The sequence below is a fragment of the Humulus lupulus genome, chromosome 5, assembly GCF_963169125.1.
Source record: "Humulus lupulus chromosome 5, drHumLupu1.1, whole genome shotgun sequence".
NCBI classification, from domain to species: Eukaryota; Viridiplantae; Streptophyta; class Magnoliopsida; order Rosales; family Cannabaceae; genus Humulus; species Humulus lupulus.
In genome coordinates, this window is record NC_084797.1 from 148,383,063 (window position 1) to 148,409,356 (window position 26,294).

Sequence of the window (26,294 nt, forward strand, 5' to 3'; positions counted from 1 at the left end):
CCTCACCTGACCTCCTCTCAGGTGGCATCCTCTTCCTCATGTGCATACCAATTAACCTCCTGGTTCCTGTCGCCATCTCGATAACTACCTTTTCGATCAGGCTTCTTTCCAATCTCAATCTAGGTGCCCAAGCACTGTCTGGAGTCCTTTTACCTAAAAATTGAGAATCCGACCTCGCTGCGTTCCATCAACAAAAGTACCGTCTTATCAGTCAGACTTTTCCCCTTTTTCTTGGCAATCCAAAAGCCACAACACTATCCGGGGTTCTTTCAACTTGATTATCACGAATCTATCTTCACTAATTCCATCAAAGGAAGCACCGCCCTTGTGGCTCTAGCACTCATGCTCTATACATCAACCATCAGTTCCTCAAACAATATGGCCCTCTCCGCCATCCACATGCAGACAAAAACTCTTTCCTCAAAGCAGCCCAAATGCCTTAGACTATTCCAGATCTCATGTCCTTAAATGGGTCGCCACCAATTCCAGATACATCCATCTGTATAAATTTCCGAAATGAACTATCCAATTCACCAAACCCATTGATCTACGCTGTCGTTACCCCTTACAGTCCAAACCAGACTTAAACATTTGCCCGCCTCCACGGTTCTAATCATGTCTTTAAGATCTGTCCTAACCATTCATCATCTAGGTTCTTTCTAACCCATTAAGCCAGTACCTCAGCCCGAGTACCAATTCCAGGCATTCCTCTGCCTCAACATTTAACATAACCCTCTAATCAGGATCTCTCATCCTCTTAACCATGGGTGGAAATAACTCTGCCCGTCTATTGATAAATCCCTTGTCAGTCTGAATTCTCCTCAAAACCCGAGGATAACACCCTTTAAGCCTTTCATTTAGTACCCTTATCTGACCATACTTCACGGTAAACCAACACTTGAAACCTTACTGTTAAAACGTCGGAATCAGCTATTTCCCCAGAGAAATCCGCTGTTCACTTATCCCATCTCGACTAACAAACTCCACAGCTTACCCACACACTAGCGACCCTCTGTTGCTGCTTCCAGGGATAACTGGAGATCTCAACTCCAACCTATATCTAAAACCCCTCTGCAAACACAATATCAGGTCCCCAAACCCTTCTAGGAACCAACAACACAATTTCACCTGTCAAAACTGACCCAACACCTGAACTCTGGGGTTCCTACTCTGAACCAAACCACCACTAGGTCCAAATATCCACAGGTATAATGCACACACAAGCATATACTAGGTCAAGTCCACAATGATATACATTTAGCTTACCAAATTTCTATCACCACTAAGTGTATCCATGCTCATCATGCTTCATACAAGCCAATATACCGATATAACATATGAATTTAATCCAGAAAATTAACCACATACGCTCAAAATGCGAACCATTATGCCAATTTTCATCCACATGCATAATAATGTTATTCAGCACACATTGATCTCAACATGCAACAGTCAAGGGCCAGGCCCTATCAGTATCTCATGCATATGTCATCTCATTCCTCATGCTCCATATAAATAAGCAGGAAAATAGGGCATTCAAACATATATTCAAACATGTCAATCATTCATACCAACCAACCCAGAGTCGAGCTTGTCACTGACAGCGAGCGTACATGTTCGGTCGATCTCCAGAACCAATAAACCTTGGCTCGCTCTGATACCAAGTTGTAACGCCCTACTTCCTTAGAGCCGTTACTAAGTGAGTTTTTAAGACAAAACAGTGTGCAATGGCCTCGCTAACCGAGGCTTTGAAACAAAAGTGTGACTAATTAAAAGTTAAGGCTGTAATCTTTGAAAATACGTCATTTCATTAAAACTTCTATTATTAAACATTTGGGATCCCAAAATAAGGTTTGAAAACTAATTACATCTTGAAATAAGGTTACAGTTGAGAAATCATAAAATCATAGATTATTACAGCCATTTTCGATTAAACCCCCAACCAAAGCAGTCGGGCAGACCAAACATGTACACGTCGCTTCACGCTCTCCGTACTCATGGTTGGTTGACTCAGTCATTGCCCTTACCTGCAACACAGAGCACCCGTGAGCCGAAGCCCAGCAAGAAAACTCATGCAGAACATAACATATGCAATGTATACAGTTTTATCATAACAGATAATCCACAAATAGATAAGTCAACCATTTAGACTAAGCAAACACATGTATCCACCGGGCCCCGCCCTGATTATAGCATAACACATGAATCCACCGGGCCCCGCCCTGATTATAGCATCCCATGTGCTAGGTGTTACTTTCGGCCCACGGCCGCCCCGGCTTACGCCGTACTCGGCCCACGGCCGCTCATTTCATCATATTCACACATATAGTACATTCGAAATAATCATTCACACACATCATGATTCATTTAAGGTTTAAACATTTGCACATAATACAATCTGGGGCCATGCCCTAACCTCGGGTGTTATAGTTTTCTTACCTGTATTCCGAGCCTCCTGATGCACTAAAGCTGCGAGCACGGTCCTCTAGCACGAGCCTCACCAACAACCTAGTCACAACACACAAGAAACATCCCTCAATACTAATCAACCCAAAACCACTTCCCGGGACCAATCCCGCACTCTCGGGACCTCTAAAACCTTAAAACAACACCCCGGAGACATCCCCCGAACCCCCGGAGCAAAGGCCTAAAATTGCCAAAAATGTGAACCTGAAATTTGCCTTGTGCCGCGGCACAACTTTCTTGTGCCGCGGCACACATCAGTCAGGGACTCCCTCGCCGCGGCACGAAAAACCCGTGTCGCGGCACGCCTTCGCAGACCCAGAATTCTGGGTTTTTCCCCTGCATTTTCTCCGAGCTAAAACCTCCCAAATCGTCCCAAACTCACACCCAAGCTCCAAAACCAACTCAAAACTCCAAATAGACCATACATCAACCCATAAACATCATAACCCAACTCAATAACACAATCACACTCAAAATCACCCATTTGATTCCAAATTTCAGAAAACTCAAACCCAAAGGCCAAAAACACAACCCAAGCTTGACAAACCTAAACCATGGCTTCAAAATCTTAAACCACAACAGAAAAGAAAACCCAAGGATGTTTAAAACTCTTACCTCAATCAAGAATCCAACCTTAGGCTTCCTTGGTTCATCCCCTTAGTCTTCAAGTTTCAGCTCCCTTCTTCTTCTTCATGCCCTAGCTTTTTCCCTCTCCTTCTTCTTCTCTTCAAATTATCAAAGCATCAAATGACCAAGCCCCAAACCGTGTACCCCTTAATACCCAGCTGCCATATATCCAATTCCCAGCCAAATGACCATTTTACCCCTCCTTGCCTATCCTTTCCCAACTAACCTCAAGGGCACTTAAGTCCTTTTACTTCTATTTCATTTCTACCATTTTCTATCTAGAACTTGTTACTCTAAGTAGTAACTAATGGTTACCCAGGTTACTCAATCACCAATAACCATTACCCGCTAAATCTCAATCTTAGCCATAAAATTCCCGAAGTACCCCTAGGCTCCTCCCGAGCCGGGTATAGAAATCCCGTTGTGACTCTTAAGTTAATTTGCTCTCTAGGACCGTCTCGGCACGTGCATCAAAATAATACCACCACACTCACGTGGTACAAATCACGGAATACAATTATCACATATATGCCCTCAGCGGCTAAAATTACAATTATGCCCTTCAAACACAATCAGGGCCTACATGCATACTAATACACATAGTCATGCATCTCAGATAAACAATTAGTCAATAACATGCTTTAAATCATAACCATGCATTTAACTCATAAAATCACACATAAATCCCAACATGCCCTCCTGGCACACTAATCAAGGCCCTTAAGCCTTAATAGCGATTTTGGGTCGTTACACTAGTCGTAAGTCAAACGCCGATGTGAGGGGGGATCTAACTCAACAGGCAACATAGCATCATACCCATAGGCTAAGGAAAATGGAGTATGTCTTGTTGCTGTTCGGTGAGACGTTCTATACGACCAGAGGACTTCAGGCAACTGCTCTGGCCATGCTCCTTTAGCTTCCTTAAGTCTTTTCTTCAGGGTGTCTTTAAGGGTTTTATTCACTGCTTCGACCTGCCCATTCGATTGAGGGTGTGCAACTGAAGAAAAGCTTTTAATGACTCCATGTCTTTCGCAGAAATCGGTGAATAAATCGCTGTCAAATTGGGTCCCATTATCTGAAACTATCTTTCTGGGCAGACCATATCGACAGACGATGTTCTTGATAACGAAGTCAAGTACTTTCTTGGTCGTGATGGTTGCGAGTGGTTCAACTTCGGCCCATTTGGTGAAGTAATCAACTACCACGACTGCGTATTTTACTCCGCCTTTCCCTGTAGGTAGGGATCCAATCAAGTCTATCCCCCATACTGCAAAAGGCCATGGACTCTGCATTTGTTTCAATTCGTTTGGAGCCGCTCGCGGAATCTTTGAGAACCTTTGACACTTATCGCACCTTCGTACAAATTCCATGGAATCCTCGTTCATCGTTGGCCAGAAGTAGCCCTGCCTTAGAATCTTTTTTGCCAAACTCTGCCCCCCAGCGTGATCCCCGCAGAAGCCTTCATGCACCTCTTTCATGAGTTCCTTAGCTTTTTCTGGTGTAACACACCTGAGTAGTGGCATCAAATATCCTCTTCGGTACATCACACCATCGACCAGTATGTATCTAGCAGCTCGCCTTTGTAGAGTTCTAGCCTTGTTCCTATCTGTTGGCAGCGTACCATTCAGATGCTCCAAGAAAGGACCCATCCACGTATCTTCCATCCGAATCTCCATAATGGATTCCGTGGTTTGTATGCACGGCTTACTCAGTCTTTCTACTGGCACAATGTTCAAGGTGTCAGCATCCTTTGCGCTCGCGAGTTTGGCTAAGGCATTTGCGTTTGAATTCTGATCTCGCGGGATTTGCTGGAGGGTGTACTTCGTGAACTGGGCTAACAAGTCTTTTGTTTTATTTAAGTAGGCCACCATTTTCAAGCCTCGCGCTTGGTATTCTCCCAGAACCTGATTCACCACCAGTTGTGAATCACTGTAGATATCAAGCGTCTTTATGCTCATATCCTTTGCCATTCTCAATCCAGCGAGGAGTGCTTCGTATTCCGCTTTATTATTTGATGCAGTGAAGTCAAACCTGATAGCGCAATGAAATCGATGCCCTTCCGGCATTATCAATATCACTCCCGCTCCAGCGTGGGATTCGTTGGATGAGCCATCCGTGAATAGCTTCCACGAAGGAGTTTTATCTTGAGGCACAGGTGCTTCAGGCTGTTCGTACTGCTCGCTATATGGGAGTTCGGTGAACTCTGCAATAAGATCGGCCAAGACTTGTCCCTTTACTGCTGCTCGCGGTGAATAATTTATATCGAACTGGCCTAGTTCGACTGCCCATTTTAACAATCGCCCAGCCGCCTCAGGTTTTTGGAGGACTTGCCGAAGGGGCTGGTCAGTTAGAACTGTGATAGGATGGGCTTGGAAGTAAGGAAGTAACTTTCTAGAGGCTAGAATTAGGCAATATGCTAACCTTTCGATTGGCGGATATCGTAATTCTGCACCGATCAGCCTCTTGCTGACATAATAGACTGCTTTCTGTACGCCTTCTTCCTCCCGTAAAAGTACTACGCTAGCAGCAACTTCGGTAGTCGCCAGATAAATGAACAAAGTTTCTCCTTCGATCGGCTTCGACAAGATGGGAGGTTGTGCCATATGAGCTTTCAACGCCTGGAATGCTTGCTCGCAGTCTTCCTTCCATTCAAACTTCTTATTCCTCCTAAGTAGATTGAAGAATGGGACGCACTTGTCTGTTGATTTCGAAATGAATCTACTTAGGGCCGCGATCCTCCCGGTCAAACTTTGTACATCTTTGATATTTTCTAGCGACTTCATGTCGATCAGGGCTTTTATCTTGTCGGGATTTGCCTCGATTCCTCTTGAGTTCACGATAAATCCCAAAAACTTCCCTGATCCGACTCCAAAGGAACACTTGAGGGGATTCAACTTCATCTGGTACTTGTTTAACACATCAAAGCACTCTTGTAAATCCCTCACATGTCCTTCTGCCTTCTTAGACTTTACCAGCATGTCATCCATGTATACCTCCATGTTTACACTGATTAGCTCCTTAAACATGTGGTTGACAAGCCGTTGGTAAGTCGCACCTGCGTTTTTCAGTCCGAAGGGCATTACTTTGTAACAGTACAAGCCCGTATCGGTCCGAAAGCTGGTGTGATCCTCATCAGGGGGATGCATGCTAATCTGGTTGTAGCCTGAATATGCATCCATGAATGAGAGGATCTCATGTCCTGCAGTAGCATCGACCAACTGGTCGATCCTTGGGAGTGGGAAGCAGTCTTTTGGGCAGGCTTTATTGAGGTCTGTAAAATCCACACAGGTCTGCCACTTGCCGTTAGGCTTGGGGACCAGCACCGGATTGGAGACCCATGTCGGATAAAAAGCCACCCATATGAACCCATTCTCCTTTAGCCTTTCGACTTCTTCTTTTAAGGCTCGTGATCTATCTTTATCAAGCAGCCTTCTCTTTTGTTGCACGGGTGGAAAGGTTTTGTCTATATTCAGGACATGGCTGATTACTGCAGGATCTATCCCAACCATGTCTTTATGCGACCAGGCGAAGACCTCCTGGTTTTTTTGCAGGAATTCCACCAGTGCGTGCTTCGTGGTAGGCTTTAAGTTTTTCCCAACCTTTACGACTTTGGTTGGGTCTTCTTTGTCGAGTTGGACCTCCTCCAGGTCCTCGACGGGTCCAACATTTTCTTCAAAATCCCCAAAGCGAGGATCCAAATCTCCATCCTCACTTTGGGCAACACCCTATTTGGTGACTTCATCACCGGATTGGGCTTGCGTATCAACTGCCATCTGCAATCTATCTGGGGTAGTGCTCCTCGGCGTTCCACTTTTTGCCTTTGTGATCGAGGCGTTATAGCACTCCCTGGCTTCCCTTTGGTTTCCCAAAACGCGTCCTACCCCCGCGTCTGTCGGGAACTTCATGGCTAGGTGCCACATAGAGATGACGGCCCGTAGATCAACCATTATGGGCCTTCCAATAACGGCGTTGTACGCCGAAGGACAATCGACCACTACAAAAGTGGCGAGTAATGTCCTTGTTGCAGGCGCTGTACCCGTCGTTACTGGGAGTTTGATCAATCTGACTGGGGCGAGTCCTTCTCCAGAGAAGCCGTATATCGTTTGATTGCAGGGCTCCAAGTCCTTCACGGACAATTTCATGCGTTCCAGTGTTGATTTATACAGGATATTCACTGAACTTCCTGTATCGACCAGTACCCTCTTCACCATCATATTGGCCATCTGGATGTCCACGACCAGCGAATCGGAATGTGGGAACCTGACGTGTTGGGCGTCGTCATCAGAGAAGGTTATCTCTCCTCCCTCTGACCGTGCCTTTTTTGGTGCACGGTCCTCCACAGTCATCATCTCGATGTCCTGGTCGTGGCACAGAGTTCGAGCATATCGTTCTCTAGCCTTTCCGCTATTTCCCGCGAGGTGCGGGCCTCCACAGATGGTTAAGAGTGTTCCAGCCACGGGGGCAGGCTGTAATGGTGGCGAGCGTTGGCGTGTGGGCGCCTGCTCGTTGCCACCCGTAGCTTCTCGTTGGGAATTTCCCGAGGCCCGTACGTATCTTCTTAAGTGTCCTTGTCTAATAAGGAACTCGATTTCGTCTTTCAACTAGTTGCATTCATTAGTGTCATGTCCGTAGTCATTATGGTAACGACAGAACTTTGTGGTGTCTCTTTTCGAAATGTCCTTTCGAATGGGCCCAGGTTTCTTATAAGGCACACTGGAACTTGTGGCCTGGTAAACCTCTCCTCGAGACTCAACAAGGGCAGTGTAGTTAGTGAACCGAGGTTCATAACGATTACCCTTGGCTCGTTTGTTGTCGGAGGTGGAAGGCTCGTTATACGGCCGCTTTCCACCGTTCTTGCCATTACCGTTGCCGTTGCCACTAGGTTTGGACCCATTGGCGGCCTTGGCGAGTTCGGAAGCCTTCTTATCCTTGCCTGAGGGCTTTCCATCGTCGGCAATGGCCTCTTCAACCTTGATATAGCGATCAGCTCGATCCAAAAATTCTTGGGTAGTTCTCACCCCTTCCTTTCGGAGACTCTTCCAGAGGGGAGAACGACGTTTTACTCCTGCAGTTATGGCCATCATCTTCCCTTCGTCCCCGACCGTCTTCGCTCCAGCTGCTGCTCGCATAAAACGTTGGATGTAGTCTTTCACTGACTCCCCATCCTGCTGGCGAATTTTGACTAGCTGGTTTGCTTCAGTCGGGTGTATACGACCAGCATAGAACTGTCCGTAGAACTCCCGTACGAACATTTCCCAGGAAACAATGCTTGCGGGAGGGAATTTGAAGAACCACTCCTGCGCAGCTTCAGAAAGTGTTGCAGGGAAGATCCTGCACCGAGCGTCTTCGGACACTTTCTGAATGTCCATTTGAATTTCAAACTTATTGACATGCGAGACTGGGTCTCCATATCCGTCAAAGTTTGGAAGTGTAGGCATCTTGAATTTGCTGGGAGTCTCAGCGTTAGCTATCCTTTGTACAAAAGAAGTGCCTTTCCTCCTATCGTGGTCGATGTATGTAGTCCTTCCCCCGACCAGCTGCTGCACAGCCTGGTTGAGGGCGTCTATCTGGGCCTGCACAGCGGCAGGAATCGCTGTAGCCTCTGTTGCCGGGGGGACATTCTCGCCATGCCTCTCACAGCGATCATTGAGTACATCTCTCAGGTCCTCTTCTCTTCTCCGCTGCTCGCTACCCCCGAGCCGGTTGAAGACATTATTTTGTCTGGGCTGCCCCCCAGCATCCTGTCTATTTGGTTGGTCATCTTGAGGTACCTGGCTCATGCCTTTACCTCTTTCTTCATTCCTCCCACCGGCATTCCCTTTGCCTGAGTCGACCTCTTTATATCTGTGGCCATCTCTGAACCTCGACTGGCTATGGTGAGATCGACTGTTCCCTCGATGTCCGTTCCTGGCTGAACCGTCCCGAGCGTTAGAGGGTGGCCTGCGCTGGTCATGGTGTCCCCGTGCATCATCGTGCCGTGGGGGGCCCCGGACCGCAGAGCCTAACTCTGAGTCCCTCCTGTTTCCAGGAGGGTACTGACCTCTGTTCGGTAGGTTCAACCCATCATCCCTACGGCGCCTAGGGCTGCGAGGCTCATGCTCGGCCCTATTCTGCCTCTGTTGCGGGGGATTACCCCGAGTAGCTTGGGATGGTGGCTGTGCCTCAGGATCCAGTGGGACATCGTCATGGGGCATCTGAGGCTGCTCGGGCCTTTGCGGACTCGAAGGCTGGATCGGTGGGCTTGGATTTGGACCCCTCTGGGGTGGTCCATTCACAGATTGGTCAGGCTGAGAGGCAGATGCAGCCTGATTTCTAGCCAATAGCAAGGCTGCCTCGAGGGCTGCCATGGCTTCGCTCTGGCGGCGGTCTGCCTCCGCCTTCCTTTCGCTCAACTCCGCGCGCTGCCGCTCAATCTCCTGCTGCTGCCGCGCCATAACTTCAGCGGCAGTTTCTTGACTGGCCCTCAGACTAGCCAATTCTTCCTGCAACGCGCCCAGGGTACTCTTCAGCGTTGCATCATCCATTTCCTCCTCCTCAAAGTCCAGTTGTGGCTCATCCTCTGCCATGCTTGCAGGAGGAGGAGGAGGCGGCGGGTTTGACGGTGCAGTGGCGGCCGCCTGTCCAGTTTTCTTTCCATCTTTCGCCATTAGTTTTCTCAACAACGATAAATCAAGCTCTCAATGAAAGCACCAGAATGTTGACCCACGATTTGGCCAACTGACACAGAGTCAGAATATGCTTGATATTAATGAAAGTAATGAGAAGAACGTAATGACAAAAGTAAATAAGACACAGTATTTTATAGTGGTTCGACCCCAGGATCTGGTAATGACCTACGTCCACTTAGGTTGATATTGATGTAAAAAATCAGATGAGTGATCAAAGAACTTGGGTTCAATGAGTTTCACTGATCTCTGAAGAACAATACAATATTACTAGGAGAATTACTATAGTCTCGAATGATTCAAAAGCCAAAAGTCCCCTCCCTTGAGCTATCTCTTCCTATTTATAGGCTCAAGGGGGATTACAAAAGATTGTTACAGATATTCTTTCCTGAATAACCGGATACTCAGGAGATTGTGTGAGATAAATTCGGGATTCACAAAGATCTTCCCATTAATATTGCCTTGTATGCGGAACTATCGACCAGGCTGGTCGCAGGTAAGGCAGGTTCGCACTGCTTCTAATGTGTATTCTGGTCGATACTCTAGTAGAACGTTTCCAGGTGTCAGCCACGTGTCCATGGATCACTTGCCACGTCTCCAATGCTAATTTTTTGGATAACAAGTTTTATTTAATTAGTTTTTATTTTAAAGTTATTTTGATTTTTTTTGTTTTTTATGAATAGTTGAATGATATAACATACTTCAAAATACATATATTGAGTTAAAAAATAAATACCAACAAAACTTACAAAATTATTACTCAAAAATATATATACTATGCTAACAAAATTATATACTACCATTAAAATAATACAAATTTATATACTACCATTATGTGTGATAAGATAGAAACTAAATATCATCAAAAAAAAATTATAAACAATACCACAATAAATATATATACTAATTGGAAAATAATATATCAATAACCTATAAAAAACTTTAAAAAAAATCAATATAACTTTAAAATAAAAACTAATTAAACAAAACTACTATATATATATCACTATATTAAAGTGATACGCTCTTAAATAAATAAATAAAAACGATAGAAAATGACAATTTAAATAATCAACAATGTAAAATAATAATTTCTCTGCAATTTTTAAAATGTGAACATTAGCTCTTTCATGTCATTGTTCAAACCATTTACTATAATTTCTCTTTATATATTGCTATGGCTTAGATGACGATGGAGATGGAAATGGTATTTGGATTTTTTATATTAGGATTTGCTTGTCCCATTTCCTTCAAACCAATTACTCACTCGAATCATGTTTTCACATGCAGGACGTATCAAACGTATTACCAATGCCTTTGTGTGGTGTAATTATGATCAATTGGAGCTCTTTAATATACATATCACGTCTCCTTTTAAAAACAAAAAATTGCAGCATTGCATTTGACTGATACTGCATTAGGACCATTAAAATTTTACAACTCAAGGGCAGCATCATCAAAAAAAATTAACTATGGCTGAACCCCAGCTCTAATATTTGGATTCTAGTGACTAACTTAGCATGAGTAAAACTAGACAATTTTACAAAAGTTTCAATTAATCAAAGCACGTGATTTTCTATACTATGTGATCTCCCATATATGTGAAAACTCTTTTCTTAAAAACTCGAGCTAAGTCAACAATTTCAGATTCTCTCGTCATCCTCACCATGTATTCAAACTGACCACTTAGATCTTTTCGTGACAACCTGTTTGCAATATCAATTGACAAGCAAGCCATATCTCTGTTTTTCGTCAAAAACTGCAAGGCATGGACAGAATAAACAGGATTCGACACAAGTCTATTAAGAAGTATAAGTGCCTCCCGCATAAGTAATGTCCTGTACACAAATGTTGTGCCAAAATATAAGCATTATGTGGAAGAAAAGAAACACAACATTTTACCAAAAAACAAACGTATACATTTATGCAAATGCATGCTTTATAAGAAATCCAATCAATATCTTTTAATAAGAAAGCATTGGTGCTAAAAAAATAAACAATGGAAGCTTTAAAAAAAACACTAACTGAGACAAAAAAGACTTTATATGCCAATCGGGTATAGTATTTATTATTTACCTCTCTTTGAATATTTCTGTGGACTTGGGAATAATGGTTGCTTCTGTGTCAATCTCTGACACCATTACTTGAAGAATTAACATAAGAAAGTTTGCATCTTTAGATAGTTTATGACTGACAAGAATATCAAATCCAGATTTTCCAGATGAGGCCAAGAAAGCCAGCAAAACAATAGCATTCCTCCGAAGCCTCAACTCCTGAAATATACAAGAATCTCAGAAAGACAAATAACACTACTAAGAACATTTAATAAAAAATAGTTCTACAGATGAGTGGAGAACTAGCTACTTAATTTTAGTGAAAAGTGAAGATATAATCTTCTGCAACATCTGTACACAAAAAAACAAAATCCAGTACTTACACAACTGAAACGTGTAGAAAGTACAAACTCAACATGAAATCAATTTCCAAAAGATTTGAAGGGACAAATTTGGAAAAGGAAAAGTGATCCATAACAGGAATTCTTACCTCTAGACTATTTCCAGAGCATGCTATACAATCTGCCAAGCCCTGAAGGGTATAAGTAAATTTGAGAAAATCTGGCCTGTCTTCATTCATGGAACCAGTATACTTTCCCTCTGTACAACCAGAGCAGAACATGGCCAATAGTTTTGGACCTTCAAATGAGAATAATTATAGACTGTTAGTAAACATTAAACTGCAGTTTTACAGAGCAAGATATAGGAAGTATGAGCAAGATAACCACCAATAAAAAAATTACACCAATAAAACAATCAGATATAATTATAAGGAAGAGGACAAACAATTTAGTAGAAGAAACAGCAGTTGAATAGAATGTTTTTGCACATGCAGGCCAGTTTCCTTTCTGAGCAGTTGTAAGATACTTTCAAACACCTGAGTATTACCAAACCTGCACCCAGTGATCCCTCATTCAGGATTAAAGAGCATCAACTAGCACCTTAGAATATTAAATAGATTTACAAAAAGAAAGTTCTGTGCTTACTTTTCCCTCTCAGTGTAAGCATTACATCTTATTAAAATAATGTTCATAATGGACACGGCTTCCAGCCTTGCAGATTCTTCTGTAATTCTCATGGCAGTTTGAAGCATTATATTAAAGAGAGAAACCCAGTCTACACGAGAAACATAACTCCCAGGGCCAGAACTCAACGTTCCCTTCTCATATATAGTTTTGTTATCAGAGAGTTTAGTGCCAAGTGGAACATAACCCGCATACAAATAAGAGTTCTCATCCTCAATAATAGGAATTATATCTGTCTTTTCTGCAGTTCCAGATCCAGGATGATTTAAAGTGTTGTTCCCAGAACAAAGTCCATCTACCGTGACATTATCCCTGAGCATATTGCACTGGAAGATCAAATCAAAGTTCATAAGCACATGAACATGCAAGAAGAGTGTAGCGTGATACAGCAGTAACAACAAAAAAACACAATTATGACATTAATAATGTGCAGGTACTTTTTTTAGAGAATATCATATATCCACCTGAATATGGGTGGTAGAAATAATCTACTACAACCATTTCCATTTTTTATACTATAATCAACAGTCCCTAATATGAAATAAAGGAGTGTATAGGATGTTGAGTGCAAGATCTTACTCCTTTTCTTAACGCAATAGGAATGCCCAAGTCATTATCAACTTAACGCAATAGGAATACCTAAGTCGTTATTAGAATGTGATTTATGAATTGTGTTACCTAGACGCTCTGAACTTGGACTTAACGGATTGGACTCGAGTTTACTCAGGGAGTATGTAGGACACTCCTTTTCTTGGACTCTTTTCCAACTTGAATAAACATGTAAATATTTTTTGGTAGTGGTTTGTTTATGGATTTGTAGAGTGTGTATTGGGAACATTTCTAAACTTTCTAGGGTGGGATAGACAAGGTATGAAGATTTTCATATGGCTCATTGTATGATTCTTTTGAAAGGGACTCAGTTACCAACTCATTTAGTAGGTTCAGATCTTCAGTTGGAACATTGGATTCAAGAATGAAAGTAGGCTCAGGTGTAACATTGGATAGCCAAAAGCCACATTCGTGTGTGTTTGAGTTCTCCCCTAAATGTGGATTATTTGATAATAAGGTTGATTCTCAAAGAAATTTGCATCCATAGTAAACTAGAGAATAGCCTATATACCCTTTTTGTGTGGGGCAATATCCTAGAACCAGACACTTTATGGATTTGGGATCAAGTTTGCTAGAGTTAGGTTGATTGTTATAGGCAAAGGTAGTCACTCAAACATTTTCAGTGGAAGGGAAGAGAGTATTTAAGAATGAGGATAGGATTCATAGAACAACATGATGTTGATGAGATAGGTAGCCACAAGGATTACCTCTCTCCAAAAATGACTTGGGACATTCATGGTGCACACTACACATGATGGATCTGGCCTCCAATAGGTGTCAGTTATTTTGTTGGGGTGGATTAACACAAAACCTTTAGTAAATTATTTCAAGAGCTGCAAGATACTACCCTAGGATTGAATTGAAGTAGTTTGTGGCATTATCAATCCTAACGATTGATAATAGCTGGGATTGATTTTGGACCATACTGAAGAAATTTTTTAAGACACAGCTGCATCGGATTTCTATCTCATTAAATACAGCCAAGTAACTCGTATGATCTTCAATAAAAGAGTAACTATTTTAATCAAGAAATATTATTAACCCGAGAAGTACCCCAAATTTCACCTATAAATGATAGAAAAAAGATGAAATGAATTTTTGACAAAAAAAAAAAAAGATGAGATGTTTTATGACCATGAATGGGATAATTGCTCCTCGTATGTTTCGAAATTTTACATCTCACATTGAAAGTGTTAGGCGTTTCTATTATTAAACAAATCAAGAAACAATTATTTCAAATAGAAAAAAAATAAGGATGTCTTAATCTATAAAGTCATAACATAATAATACTTTCTTTATTGAACAAAACAAGAAATGACACACTACTTGCATATAGAGTTTGTTCAGAATTACAATAATTCTTAAGAAAGAGTCTGCCACATTCCTTAACATTGCCAATCGCTGTCTTTGATTTCAAGTCTTGAAATTCACAATGAGAAAAGAAAAATTGTGGCACGATTTTTTTTTTTTTTTTTGGTGCAACACGAGGACTTACCGGGAGGTCACCCATCCTAATACTACTCTCACCCGAGCACACTTAACTATAGAAATCTGATGAGATCCGGTGCATTAGTGCTAGTATGATTGCATCCCTGTGACACAATTTGTATCTCTCGTAAGTTTACTAATAGACAATAAGTTTCATGATAACTCAGAAATCAATAGATAATTTAGTGTCATATGATTGGAGATGACAATCAAACCCATTCCTCCCACCTTGGATAAAAACCCATCAGCTATTCTTACCATTAAGTCTCTTGAATAAGAGTGTTAGGATTGTATTGTTAGCCAGCTAGTAAGAATGTAAAGGCATATTCGGGATTGTCAAGGAATTAGTTAGCAGAGAGCGGTGAGAATTGAAGTCTATAAGAGAGTTTGTTACACCGGATTAGGGTCTTAGTAGAAAATAAATAGGACAGGGTATGAAGGTAGGAAGAAATTGAGTTTAGTTATGAAAGCATTCTTGCTCAAGGGAGAGACCACTCTCGAAAACCTTCATATTTTCTTTGTTTGAGTGTTGTGTGAGACATTGAGGTAGGAGGAGCTGATCTAAGGTCCTATTAATTAGTACCAAAGCCCTCGATCCCAGTTACTTTTTGCCATGGTGAACCAAGACTTCTCAGTGTTGCCTCTTCTGAATGATGAAGATGATCCATGTTGCCTTCATCTCAACAAAGATTACTTTGATTACCATCACATTAGTGAAGAGATGGAAGTAGTCCTTGCTTTGAAGCGTACGAGTGGATCTTTTTGGTAGTGATTTCAAGTGATGGAGAAACGATGGAGTACCACAAATTGGTTGCAAGTTCAAATGACAATGTTCTATTGTTGCAGCCCAGATGTTGATGAAACATATTTCGAATTGATCTCACTCATTGTTTAAAAAGGCATTTCTGAGGCGCGCCTCAAGAGTGACACGGTTGAAAAACATCTCAAGGCGTATCCTGGAGGTGAACCAAGAAGGCTTACACCTCCTTGGTGTAAGGCGTTCCTTAGCTTTCTGCCCAAACTAAAGCCCAAAAATAAATGGGCTTTTAGTATTTTAAAATATGGGATTTTTTTTTAATTGTTTGATGAATTAAAAAGCTCAATTTTTCTTTCAAAAAAATACCACCTCTTATTACCCCTTCCCTTTTGGCAACTAGCCTTCCTCTTCGACCAAACATAGCAGCTTCTATTATGACATTTTATGCTATGAGTTTTATGAGCCATATATGTTTTATGCTATGTTTTGTAACTTTGAATTATTACCTTGATATTTATAGGTATTTTAGAAATACTTTTTCAATTGAATATTTGAAGTTTACGCCTCAATGCACCTTGAGCGTTGCCTCACAAAAATAATACGTCTCGAGGCTTAAAAACACTTATTTTAAACATTGATTTCACTCAAGCAAAACAGTTATGTAGCAACTTATTCAAGCCGATAACAGCAACACTTTCTAGAATTCTAGAGATTCATCCAATATATTTGTGGCTAACTTAAGCTGAGACATTTGAACAAAACCGGAGTCCTCCCAAGCTATGAATATCTGCGACAATATTAATGGCACTGCTAGTTGAGTTGCAACTCAACATAGATCGAAGGAAGCTTATCCCAAAACTAAATTTTCCCATGAATAAAGAATTCTTTGATGAAGTGAGAGGTGCAAAAGGTTGAAGATCACCATCCTAGGAGTGGAAGACAACTCGATTGACCACTCAAAAAAGAATGGCTTTCATCCAACGAGCTAAATTAAAATAATCGAGCCAAATAAAAATAACCAAGTGCCCATAGAGATTACACAATTGTGTTGATGCAATGAAGTCGGCAACCACTGAGGTGGAACAAAAGCAATGCGCTAATGGCATAGAACCACTACTACTATCAATGGTGACAAGCACACCATTTGAATGCAGAAAATGGGATCCTCTTCATGGGTATTTCAGGATGAATCAATTTTCATTGTTGGAACTTCAAGGAAAGAAAGTCCATCCGAGCCACCAATAATAAACAAATATCAACAAGACTAGAGTCATTGACTCAAAGAATGACTGCTTGACTCATTAATCCAATTAGTACTTAAAAATACAATAAGTATCAATACTGTAATTACAACTAGGACAATTATTAAAGTGACATTTTGTGTCTCCTAGAATATGTGCAATATATTGACGACCTAACAATTAGTAGAAAGTGGTGAGAATTTAATGTTTTTAGAGTTTGTTACATTATATTGGGGTCATAGTAGAAAATAAATAGGAGAGAGGATGGAGAGAGGTAGGCATTAAATTAGGTTTTGCTGTAATGGCATGTTTACTAATAAGTAATGGGAATCATTCCTATTCATTTGTTTACTTTCATTTAGTAATAGAAATAGTTTATAAGACCTACATAAATTTGGGAGAAAACAATGAGAATACTTCCCCTCCCATTTTCTTAGGTAATGTCATTACTTGTAATCAATTTTTATTTATTTTATTTTGTTTTTTATTATTAAAAATTAAAAGCCAAATTTTGCCTAAAAAATATTATCATTTAAAATATATACATTTTCTACAAAGAACAATTTAGTCAAATTAAAGAATTTCGATTACCTTTCCTAATTATGTAATCCAAATAAAATGTTTTCGATTCCCTTTCCGATCAGTTTAGTAAACATAATAAAATAATGATTCCGACTTTTCAATATTTTATTCCTATTCATTTCTCCTATTGATTTATTCCGTTTACAATTACAATTTAGTAAATGTGCAGCATTCTTGCTACGGGAGAGAGACAAGCTCTCAAACTCTTGGATTATCCATGTTAGTTTACCTATTTTATTGCTCAGTGTATTTTCTTTGTTGTGTGAGACATTATGGTAAGAGTTGATCTAAGGTCCTATCAAAGTATAAGTACAGAAAAGTGAAGTATTACCTGTAGGTTTACTCTTTGTGCTACCAAACTTGTGCTCACGATAGGATCATGATGAGAGGATGGTGATGCTATTGAAAGGAACTAAAGATCTTTTGCTCACTGTAGGATCATGTTGAGAGGATGGTGATGCCATTGAAAAGGAACTAAAGAACTTTTGAAGCAATTCTAATTGTCTTTTGCTTAATAGATAAGTCTTGGCTATAGGTGGTGGAGGTGCTTCCCCAGATGAGGTGGGACTTTCCAACACTTCTCACAGGTATGACTAGGTCGACTACAATTATCACATCAAGGTTGTTCACCCTACCTCTTCATGTGTGAATTCTAGTTGACTTGCCATATGAGTAAAGTTCAAGGTTGATCCAAGTAAGATGAGAAAAGAGATACATCAACTAACATCACCTCATGAGTCACGACATCCCTCTTCACGTCGTACTTCAGCAATTGCCTCCTTTGTTGAGGGGAACGAATCTCAAGCCACCACACAACTACAGACTTCATCAAGATTTCAATTTAGTCCGAACAAAAAGTCATGAACACATTCACTTTCAAGCTTGCACCATTGTCTGACAATGCACTTGGCACAACAGGAGTCATCATCAATAAGTCAAGTTCTTGCCATAAATCTTGGAGGTCAGAAAAATAATCACTAAATTACTTCATAGCCTTTTAGCTTTGATAGTGGTTCAAAAATCTAAGAAGCATTTCAAAGATGTGAATACATTTGATGGGCTGCATCCCAAACTTCTCAGTCATTTTGAAGAAAAGGCAGTGACAGCTAATCTATGGCATCTATGGCTTCATAAAGTTGATAAGCCAAGCAAGAATAGTAGATTTTTCAATCATTTAACTGTTGTAGGTGGGACACCAAGGAGGTAACTCAAATGGTCAGACATGTGGTTTCCAACCCCCCACAAACTCTTGGATTATCCATGTTAGTTTACCTATTTTGTTGCTCTTGGATTATGGTAAGAGTTGACCTAAGGTCCTATAAAAGTATAAGTACAGAAAAGTAAAGTATTACCAATCATATAATTCTCCAAATGTGATTTTAAAGTCACTGTAGGTTTACCTCTTTGTCCTACCAAACTTGTGCTCGCAATAGGATCATGATGAGAGGATGGTGATGCTATTGAAAGGAACTAAAGATCTTTTGCTCACGGTAGGATCATGTTGAGAGGATGGTGATGCCACTGAAAAGGAACTAAAGAACTTTTGAAGCAATTCTAATTGTCTTTTGCTTAATAGATAAGTCTTGGCTATAGGTGGTGGAGGTGCTTCCCCAGATGAGGTGGGACTTTCCAACACTTCTCACAGGTATGACTAGGTCGGCTACAGTTATCACATCAAGGTTGTTCACCCTACCTCTTCATGTGTGAATTCTAGTTGACTTTCCATATGAGTAAAGTTCTTAAACACCAAGGTGGATCCAAGTAGGATGAAAAGAGGTACATCAACTAACATCACCTCATGAGTCACGACGTCCCTCTTCACGTCGTACTTCAGCAAATACTTCCTTTGTTGAGGGGAACGGATCTCAAACCACCACACAACTACAAACTTCATCAAGATTTCAATTTAGTCCGAACAAAAAGTCATGAACACGTTCACTTTCAAGCTTGCACCATTGTTTGACAATGCACTTGGCACAACAGGAGTCATCATCAATAAGTCCAAGTTCTTGCCATAAATCTTGGAGGTCAGAAAAATAGTCACTAAATTACTTCATAGCCTTTTATCTTTGATTGTGGTTCAAAAATCTAAGAAGCGTTTCAAAGATGTGAATACATTTGATGGGCTGCATCCCAAACTTCTTTGTCATTTTGAAGAAAAGGAAGTGACAGCTAAACTATGGCTTCATAAAGTTGATAAGCCAAGCAAGAAAGTAAATTTTTCAATCATTTAACTGTTCTAGGTGGGACACCAAGGAGGTAGCTCAAATGGTCAGGCATGTGGTTTCCAACCCCCCACAAGCTTTGAGGTTTGAGTTCCTTCTGAGTACCTATGTAGCAATTGTTATAGTTTCCTAGTCCCCAAATATTGAAGGAATAGGCGAGGAGCCTAGTTTTAAAAAAATAAAGTGTTGTAAGTGGAACTAATTGGTGGAGCAACAAGCTCCCTTGTGATGTGGCCAATTTTTCTCGACCACATTTAACAATCTTGACAGATTGTGCCCGCTATAGTTAATTTTTCCCATCCAACTTGTGGGTTGTGATATGGAGAGATGAAAAAACACTACCAGATTCAGTGGTGACGAAGGATTAGGAGACTCAAGTTAGACTTGAGATTGCTCGGAAGTTGGAGATTCAGGATTATCTCCAGTCATGGAAACACCACATTTCACCTCACCATTGTAGAGAGGTAGGATAAAATTTCTTGATCTAATAAAATAAAGATAATTTAGGGAACCAAAAATCTTTACTCCACAATGATCTACATAGTACATAGACAGTACATAGCAATTTAAAGAAATAAGGCTTGTTTGCCATACAAATCTTCACTAATTAAGTAAAGAATCAAATCAGCATAACCATCCCAAAAATCAAGGGATACACACACACTAAAACACAGTTAATCTACCAGATTAGTTAAAGATTAAATCTTTCTTACCCAAAAAAAACTATATATCAGTAATTTAATTCAGAATTTCCACAAAACATGCATAACAACACTCTTCACTCATGAAAGTTAATCCTCAAACGATGTTTTCACAGACAACTATAAATAGATGACAGCACATTCTTTAATCTCTTAAAAAATATAAGAAAAGAAAGATGAAGGTAACATCTGATTACATGACATGAGTAATAAACTAGCATGAACGAATGCACTTTCATTCATCTTCTAAGTTATAATAAAGACTAGAATCTGGTTCTGGTTATTGCGAGTATTTCAATTAAGAGTTTCTTTCTTCCAACCTAATACTTCATTTCACTAGCAAAACCTTCTCAGCTATCCGTTACAAACTTCATGAATACTTTCCTATTTTCTTAATAATTTAAATAAGTATACTAAAGCTAAGCAACTTAACCCACTTGATATGAGCAGAAAATAGCAGTACCTATCTCCAAATTTCCTTTCAAAGCTCAAAAGGTGCTTGAGAAACATATGAAGTATACGAAGCGATCTATGAACAATGGTAACCTGCAACAGAAACAAACTAAAAATCAGCAGCTTACAGGAAAGTAAATTAAACCAAAAATATAAAACTGAATAAGTTAATCAAGATTCAAAAGTAAACAATAGCAGTGACACTACCACTACAAGCATATATAAGAATTTTCAGCAGTCATTTCATTTGAGTCAAGTGAAAATTGAGAATTCTCCAACTCACACTTTCAACGATACAAAGATTAAGCAACGGTTCCAACAAAGCCTCCAGATCTGCCATTCCATTATTGATCTGCAATGAAAAAAAATGTGAGATAAAATCCTAAAAGGTTGGAAAGTTTCTGAGGCTGAAAGTCGAGGATGGCAACACCCATATCCAAGTGAGCATAAACAGAGAACATGCCCCAGCACACCATCTTAATGTCCTATTCAGTTTTCTTAGGTTGCATTACAGATATATACCTACATCTACATGTGATTCAAAAGTCTTCAAAGTTTATGATCTGAACTGACAGAGTGGCATATACACATATTGAAAAAAGTGGTGTATCCACATTGAGAAGTACGAAAGTCAAGGATATGAATGATAATGAGTCAATGACTGATGTGAGCAGAAACATTAGCAGGTTCAGTGAACAGTCATTCCCCCACTTAGGACTAACATTAAGCAATACTTGTGCTGTTGCGCATACAGAGGCTAATATTTTATTCTTCTCAATATACCACTAATATTATTTATGCTTTTTAACTTTTTATAAGAGATGAAATTAGTAATGACAACATAAAAACTGCAATGCATAATTGTTGCTATGCATTGTAGTTAACTATAACTTAACGTAAGGCATACAACTCTGGATAGACTAAGGGATTTTTAAGTACAAAGACGTTAATTACTTTTCTTTTTCTGATTTTACTATGTGACTGGAATCTTTGGCTGTAAATTTAGTTCATGCCTTAGTACTCTGTAACCAAAGATGATTTCTTATCATCTTGTTTAATATTCTTTCTTCTGTTAATAATTTTTCCTCTCATCAAAAAGAAAATATACAAATGAGAATAAAAAAAAAATCTGGAGAAAGAGTTATCATCTGAAAATCCCTGCTTAACCCCCCACACCACACTGCCTTTTCCCAGACCTGAATAAAGCCCAGAAACAATTCACATAAAATTTATACCACAAAACCCTACTAGCAAGATAAGTAACATTGCACCACCACCATGTTTTGGAAAAGGGATTACTTTAAGTTTGTTTTAGAACTCACATAAGGGAATTTCACTGTAAGGATTAAATGTTTTATGATCAAAAAGTCATCAAACCATGTATGCATATGATCATAATCTGCCGCACCTTAGTCAACACATAATAAAGATGTGATACTTTTGCAGCTTCCGAAGTATGCTGTGAGTGCACAGGGTACTGCAGATCTGCATTAGAACTACTACATACTGGAGAATCCATTTTTGATTCAACAGAAAACTTCATGCCCATGCACCCGAAAAGAACATGAAGATCCGCTTGGCAAGTCACAAGTAAATCAGAAATTAGATTCCTTCCCAATATTTGGTCATTGGGAAAATCCCATATTGCTAACAACTTCTTGGACAGATCCAGAGATGTTAATAATTCATTTGAGAATACTTGAGAAAAAACGCCACTATCATCTGTCTGAACCCCTGCAGCTTTACTGCTTGGTATTACTACTACATAAATAAAAATGAATTATTCAATAATATATTATGACAAAAGACAATAAGAATATAATAATAAGTAATAACTATGCTCTCACCAATATTACCATTTTGAAATCTTTGAGATACCACAGGATGGTCCGCACCAAGAGCTTCATGTTCTCTGTCCCTGACATCCCTGTTATACCATTATTCATAATTCACCCCACATTTAAAATTAAAGACAATAATATACACAAACCCAAAAAAAAAAACACAAGAATTCAGTGTTGTTTGCATAAAATCTACCTCCAAAATAAGCTTAATACTTGGGCCTCACAGTGTTCACTATGTGAGATCAAATTTTAAACAATAAATTAGAGGATGATATTAAATCACAAAATCGTATTCTCCTTTTTTTATTCTCAATACTTGTCCACCAGCTAAAAGCTGCATCTTAGGGAGGCAGAAAGCTCTAACAAATTGCTAGGTAGGAGTATGTAAAGAAATGAACCTCAACCTTATGGGAACAAACCCCTACCCACTTCACCTAAAGCTTTTGGCAAGAAAATCCTATTCCTAGGTACAGAAAAAGCCCCACAAAGTCTAAGATTCAAGTTCCTCCTAGATACCTATACAGCAGTTGTTATAATTTCTTATTACTCAACTATTGTAGGGTCCTAGTTAAGGAGTCCAATTTCAAAAAATAAAAGTTCACCCACTGCAACAAATATGTTAACTGATACATCTCCAGTATAACAATAGCAGTGGTAGGAAAAGTAAACATAACATACAACCATGACACAACATATAAAAAGATAGTTTATACTTACGTATCTGGGCCTATAGAATTGAAAAGAAATGCTTCTTTTTCTTTGTTTTTGGAAGATACATTATTGGGATGACCATCTCTCTTCTTTCTTAGCACTGAGAACTCTTGTTCCTGGAAGAAAATAACGTAGTGCATACAAAAGATATTAAAAGAGCTACATATTTACATGCAGACTTCAAACAGTAAGGAAATGAGAGGCTTCATGCCCTTAACGTAATGAAATGATCACTTTAATCCATTTTCCTTTATTTAAAAGTCTAATGTCCCCTTAAAAGGTGTAAGTGTTTGGGTGCTGGACTTGGGAAAGTTAAAATCTCATGAGAACCTGATGCACTACCACAATGAGTTTGATACCTTATTTCAGCTCTATTAAGAACTTCTCTTTTAAACGTTTCTCTCGCTAGAATTCCTTTAAGATAATCATGGCTTCTTATAATTATAAAAATCTAGATCAGGATTTTAGAGTGGAACAGTCTTTATTTTCAAATTATTGGATTATGTGAGTGTCATGATGATCCCAATAATGAACAATAAACATGAGGTTACAAACAATAATATGGCATTTTGCAGAAGCGCCAAAAAGTAAGCATAAAATATAAATAACCTGAAAGATAGGTAATAAGAATAAATGTGGGAAATAAAAACAAGTGACCAATTTCCATAAATGTTCATCATGAGATTATAACACCTTACATACTATAATATGAGGGAAAAAAAAAGTAGCATTCGGCCCACAAAGTACTATAAATGTTCAATAGCAGCTCAAAATGTCCAGTCAATGATACCATGATAAAGCAATAACGTTGTCTAAAGAAAAATCCACCACCAAAAGAAACAGCAAAAAATAAAAGTTAATACGAAAAAACCCGAATTCCAATATCAACTAAATAAACTTGGAGCAATATAAGCTATGGAAGCTCGAACAGGGCTACTTATAATTAGTTATTCTACAAAGGAGTATTTATAAGTTTGTCTAGGTATAGCAATATGAGCCAAAACAAAATGAGTAAGAAACATACCAAGTTCGAAAGCTGCTTCGACACAAGTCCGAGCTCCCTCTGCATTCAGAATTCATCAAGTGCACTCAAAATTTCGGTTATTTCATTCTTAAATCTAAACAGAATTATCTAAACTCTTTGAAGAATTGCATTCATTGGCCACCCAAAGCTCAGCTCCCCTTTTTTGTGAAAGACATACATAACGAATAACGCACCAAAATCCAATTCATAGAAAGAATTACCGACAAAAAAAAAGATCATTTCCCATTTTCCACTCTATCAAGAATGTCTCATAAACCGTTCAAAAGAAGAAGACTTGACACAATACACTGATCAACTCAATACACAAAATCCTTACCTTTAAGCGTTCGATTTCGAGTTCTTTGTCGACCTCCGACCGCCGGAGAGTCGGAGCCGAAGAGAGAGATGTAGCAGTAGTAGTAGTACATTTGGCGGCGGTGCCATTGGAGAAGCGAGGGAAAGAATCAAAGGGAGATGCCCTCTGAGAAAGCTGACGAGGGGGAGAGTAGCTGGGGGGATTGCGAAGCAGGGGAGGAGGAAAAAGGGAATGAGAAGAGTGGTGAGCATGTGAATTAGGGAAAGGGTTAGGGTTGGGGTTGGGGTTGGGGTTGGGATTGGGGATGACGGTTGAGGAAGAAGAAGAAAGAGCAAGCTCTTCAACTTGGATGAGTTGATCCAGGAATTCTGCATCCCATTCTTCGAATCCCTCTTCGCTCATTGTTTGCTTTCTTCACTTTTCACTCCCTCCCGCTGCTTCTCTTCAGCCATTTTTTTTAATTTAAAGGGAATTTCATTTTTTTCCTTTCAATTTTTTTTTTTATATTTCTCTTTCTTTCTTTTAAACCCTCCTTTCTTTTTTTTTTCTTTTAGAGATCTATACAATTTTATAAATCTAAAAACATAAAAATTGTGTACCCATAATAATAATTGATTGGTTACTCATTTTAAAAAACTAAATTACATTTTATGCCACGAGATAAAAAACACAAATTTCACGTTTTCTGTATATCCCAATTCTTATATCTAGTTTTCTTAAAATTGTGCACTGTACTACTACAATATACACAATATACAGTATTGCTTTTTTATTTTATCTTCCACATTTTTTTTTCCCTCATATGTTCATCTATATGGTTAAAGTATATATATATATATATATACACGGTCAAATATAAATAAGTTGGGGTGCTTGTTTTTATTATTATTACAAAAAAAATTAAGCATATATTAATTAGTAATAAATAAATAAGCGTTAGATACATTTTCCCAGCATGTCACTAATTAGGTGATAAATAAAATATAATTGAAATATTGATAAAATCAAAATTCTAACAAAATAAATCTAAATTCTTACAAAATTCTATCATAATCTCATTTTATCATCTTAAAAATTTGAAAACAATGAAACCTACAAAAATAACTGATTCGTAAGATGATTTTGAAAATAAAAATTAATATTATAATTTTGTGTTCTAAAATAAAAAACAAGAAAATCATGTTTTCTCATATTCCAAATCATTGTATCATAAAATACTACAAATATATCACTTTTTTATATTTTCAGATTTCCTACCAATCACATATTCAATTTTTTAAAACTCAAAAATTATTTTTAAATACTGAACCAATCACATTTTCAAAATCATGTTTTCAACTATAAATTCGTATTTTTATTTCAGAAACACAATTTTTGAAAATACAGTTTTCTAATCGCGAACCAATCAGACCCAGTTTTTTGCAATCAGATCTTTAAAAAAGTAAATAAATTATTACACTTATAACATCAATTTTTTTCTTGACGACATAAGCCTCCAATATTTTT

The 26,294-nt window shown here is 39.1% G+C and overlaps 1 protein-coding gene and 1 pseudogene across 5 annotated transcripts; both read right to left on the minus strand.

Annotated features, from left to right (window-relative positions):
• Positions 1-11,088: 11,088 nt before the first annotated feature.
• Positions 11,089-25,302, minus strand: LOC133777737 (protein SENSITIVE TO UV 2). 5 transcript variants are annotated; one of them, XM_062217464.1, is made up of 12 exons: positions 24,810-25,291; positions 24,473-24,511; positions 23,455-23,564; positions 22,750-22,820; positions 22,302-22,651; positions 21,177-21,245; positions 20,904-20,986; positions 12,799-13,149; positions 12,599-12,705; positions 12,303-12,451; positions 11,835-12,031; positions 11,089-11,596 (listed from the first exon to the last, which is right to left on the minus strand). In XM_062217464.1, the coding sequence occupies exons 1-12, from the start codon at positions 25,188-25,190 to the stop codon at positions 11,335-11,337; spliced, it is 2,169 nt and encodes a 722-aa protein (XP_062073448.1). In that variant the 5' UTR covers positions 25,191-25,291; the 3' UTR covers positions 11,089-11,334. The 5 variants fall into 5 exon arrangements, with proteins under 5 accessions (XP_062073448.1, XP_062073446.1, XP_062073445.1 ...); XM_062217462.1 differs by having other exon boundaries at positions 22,741-22,820; XM_062217461.1 differs by having other exon boundaries at positions 22,302-22,654; positions 22,741-22,820.
• Positions 14,920-15,038, minus strand: LOC133780910 (5S ribosomal RNA; annotated as a pseudogene).
• Positions 25,303-26,294: the final 992 nt, after the last annotated feature.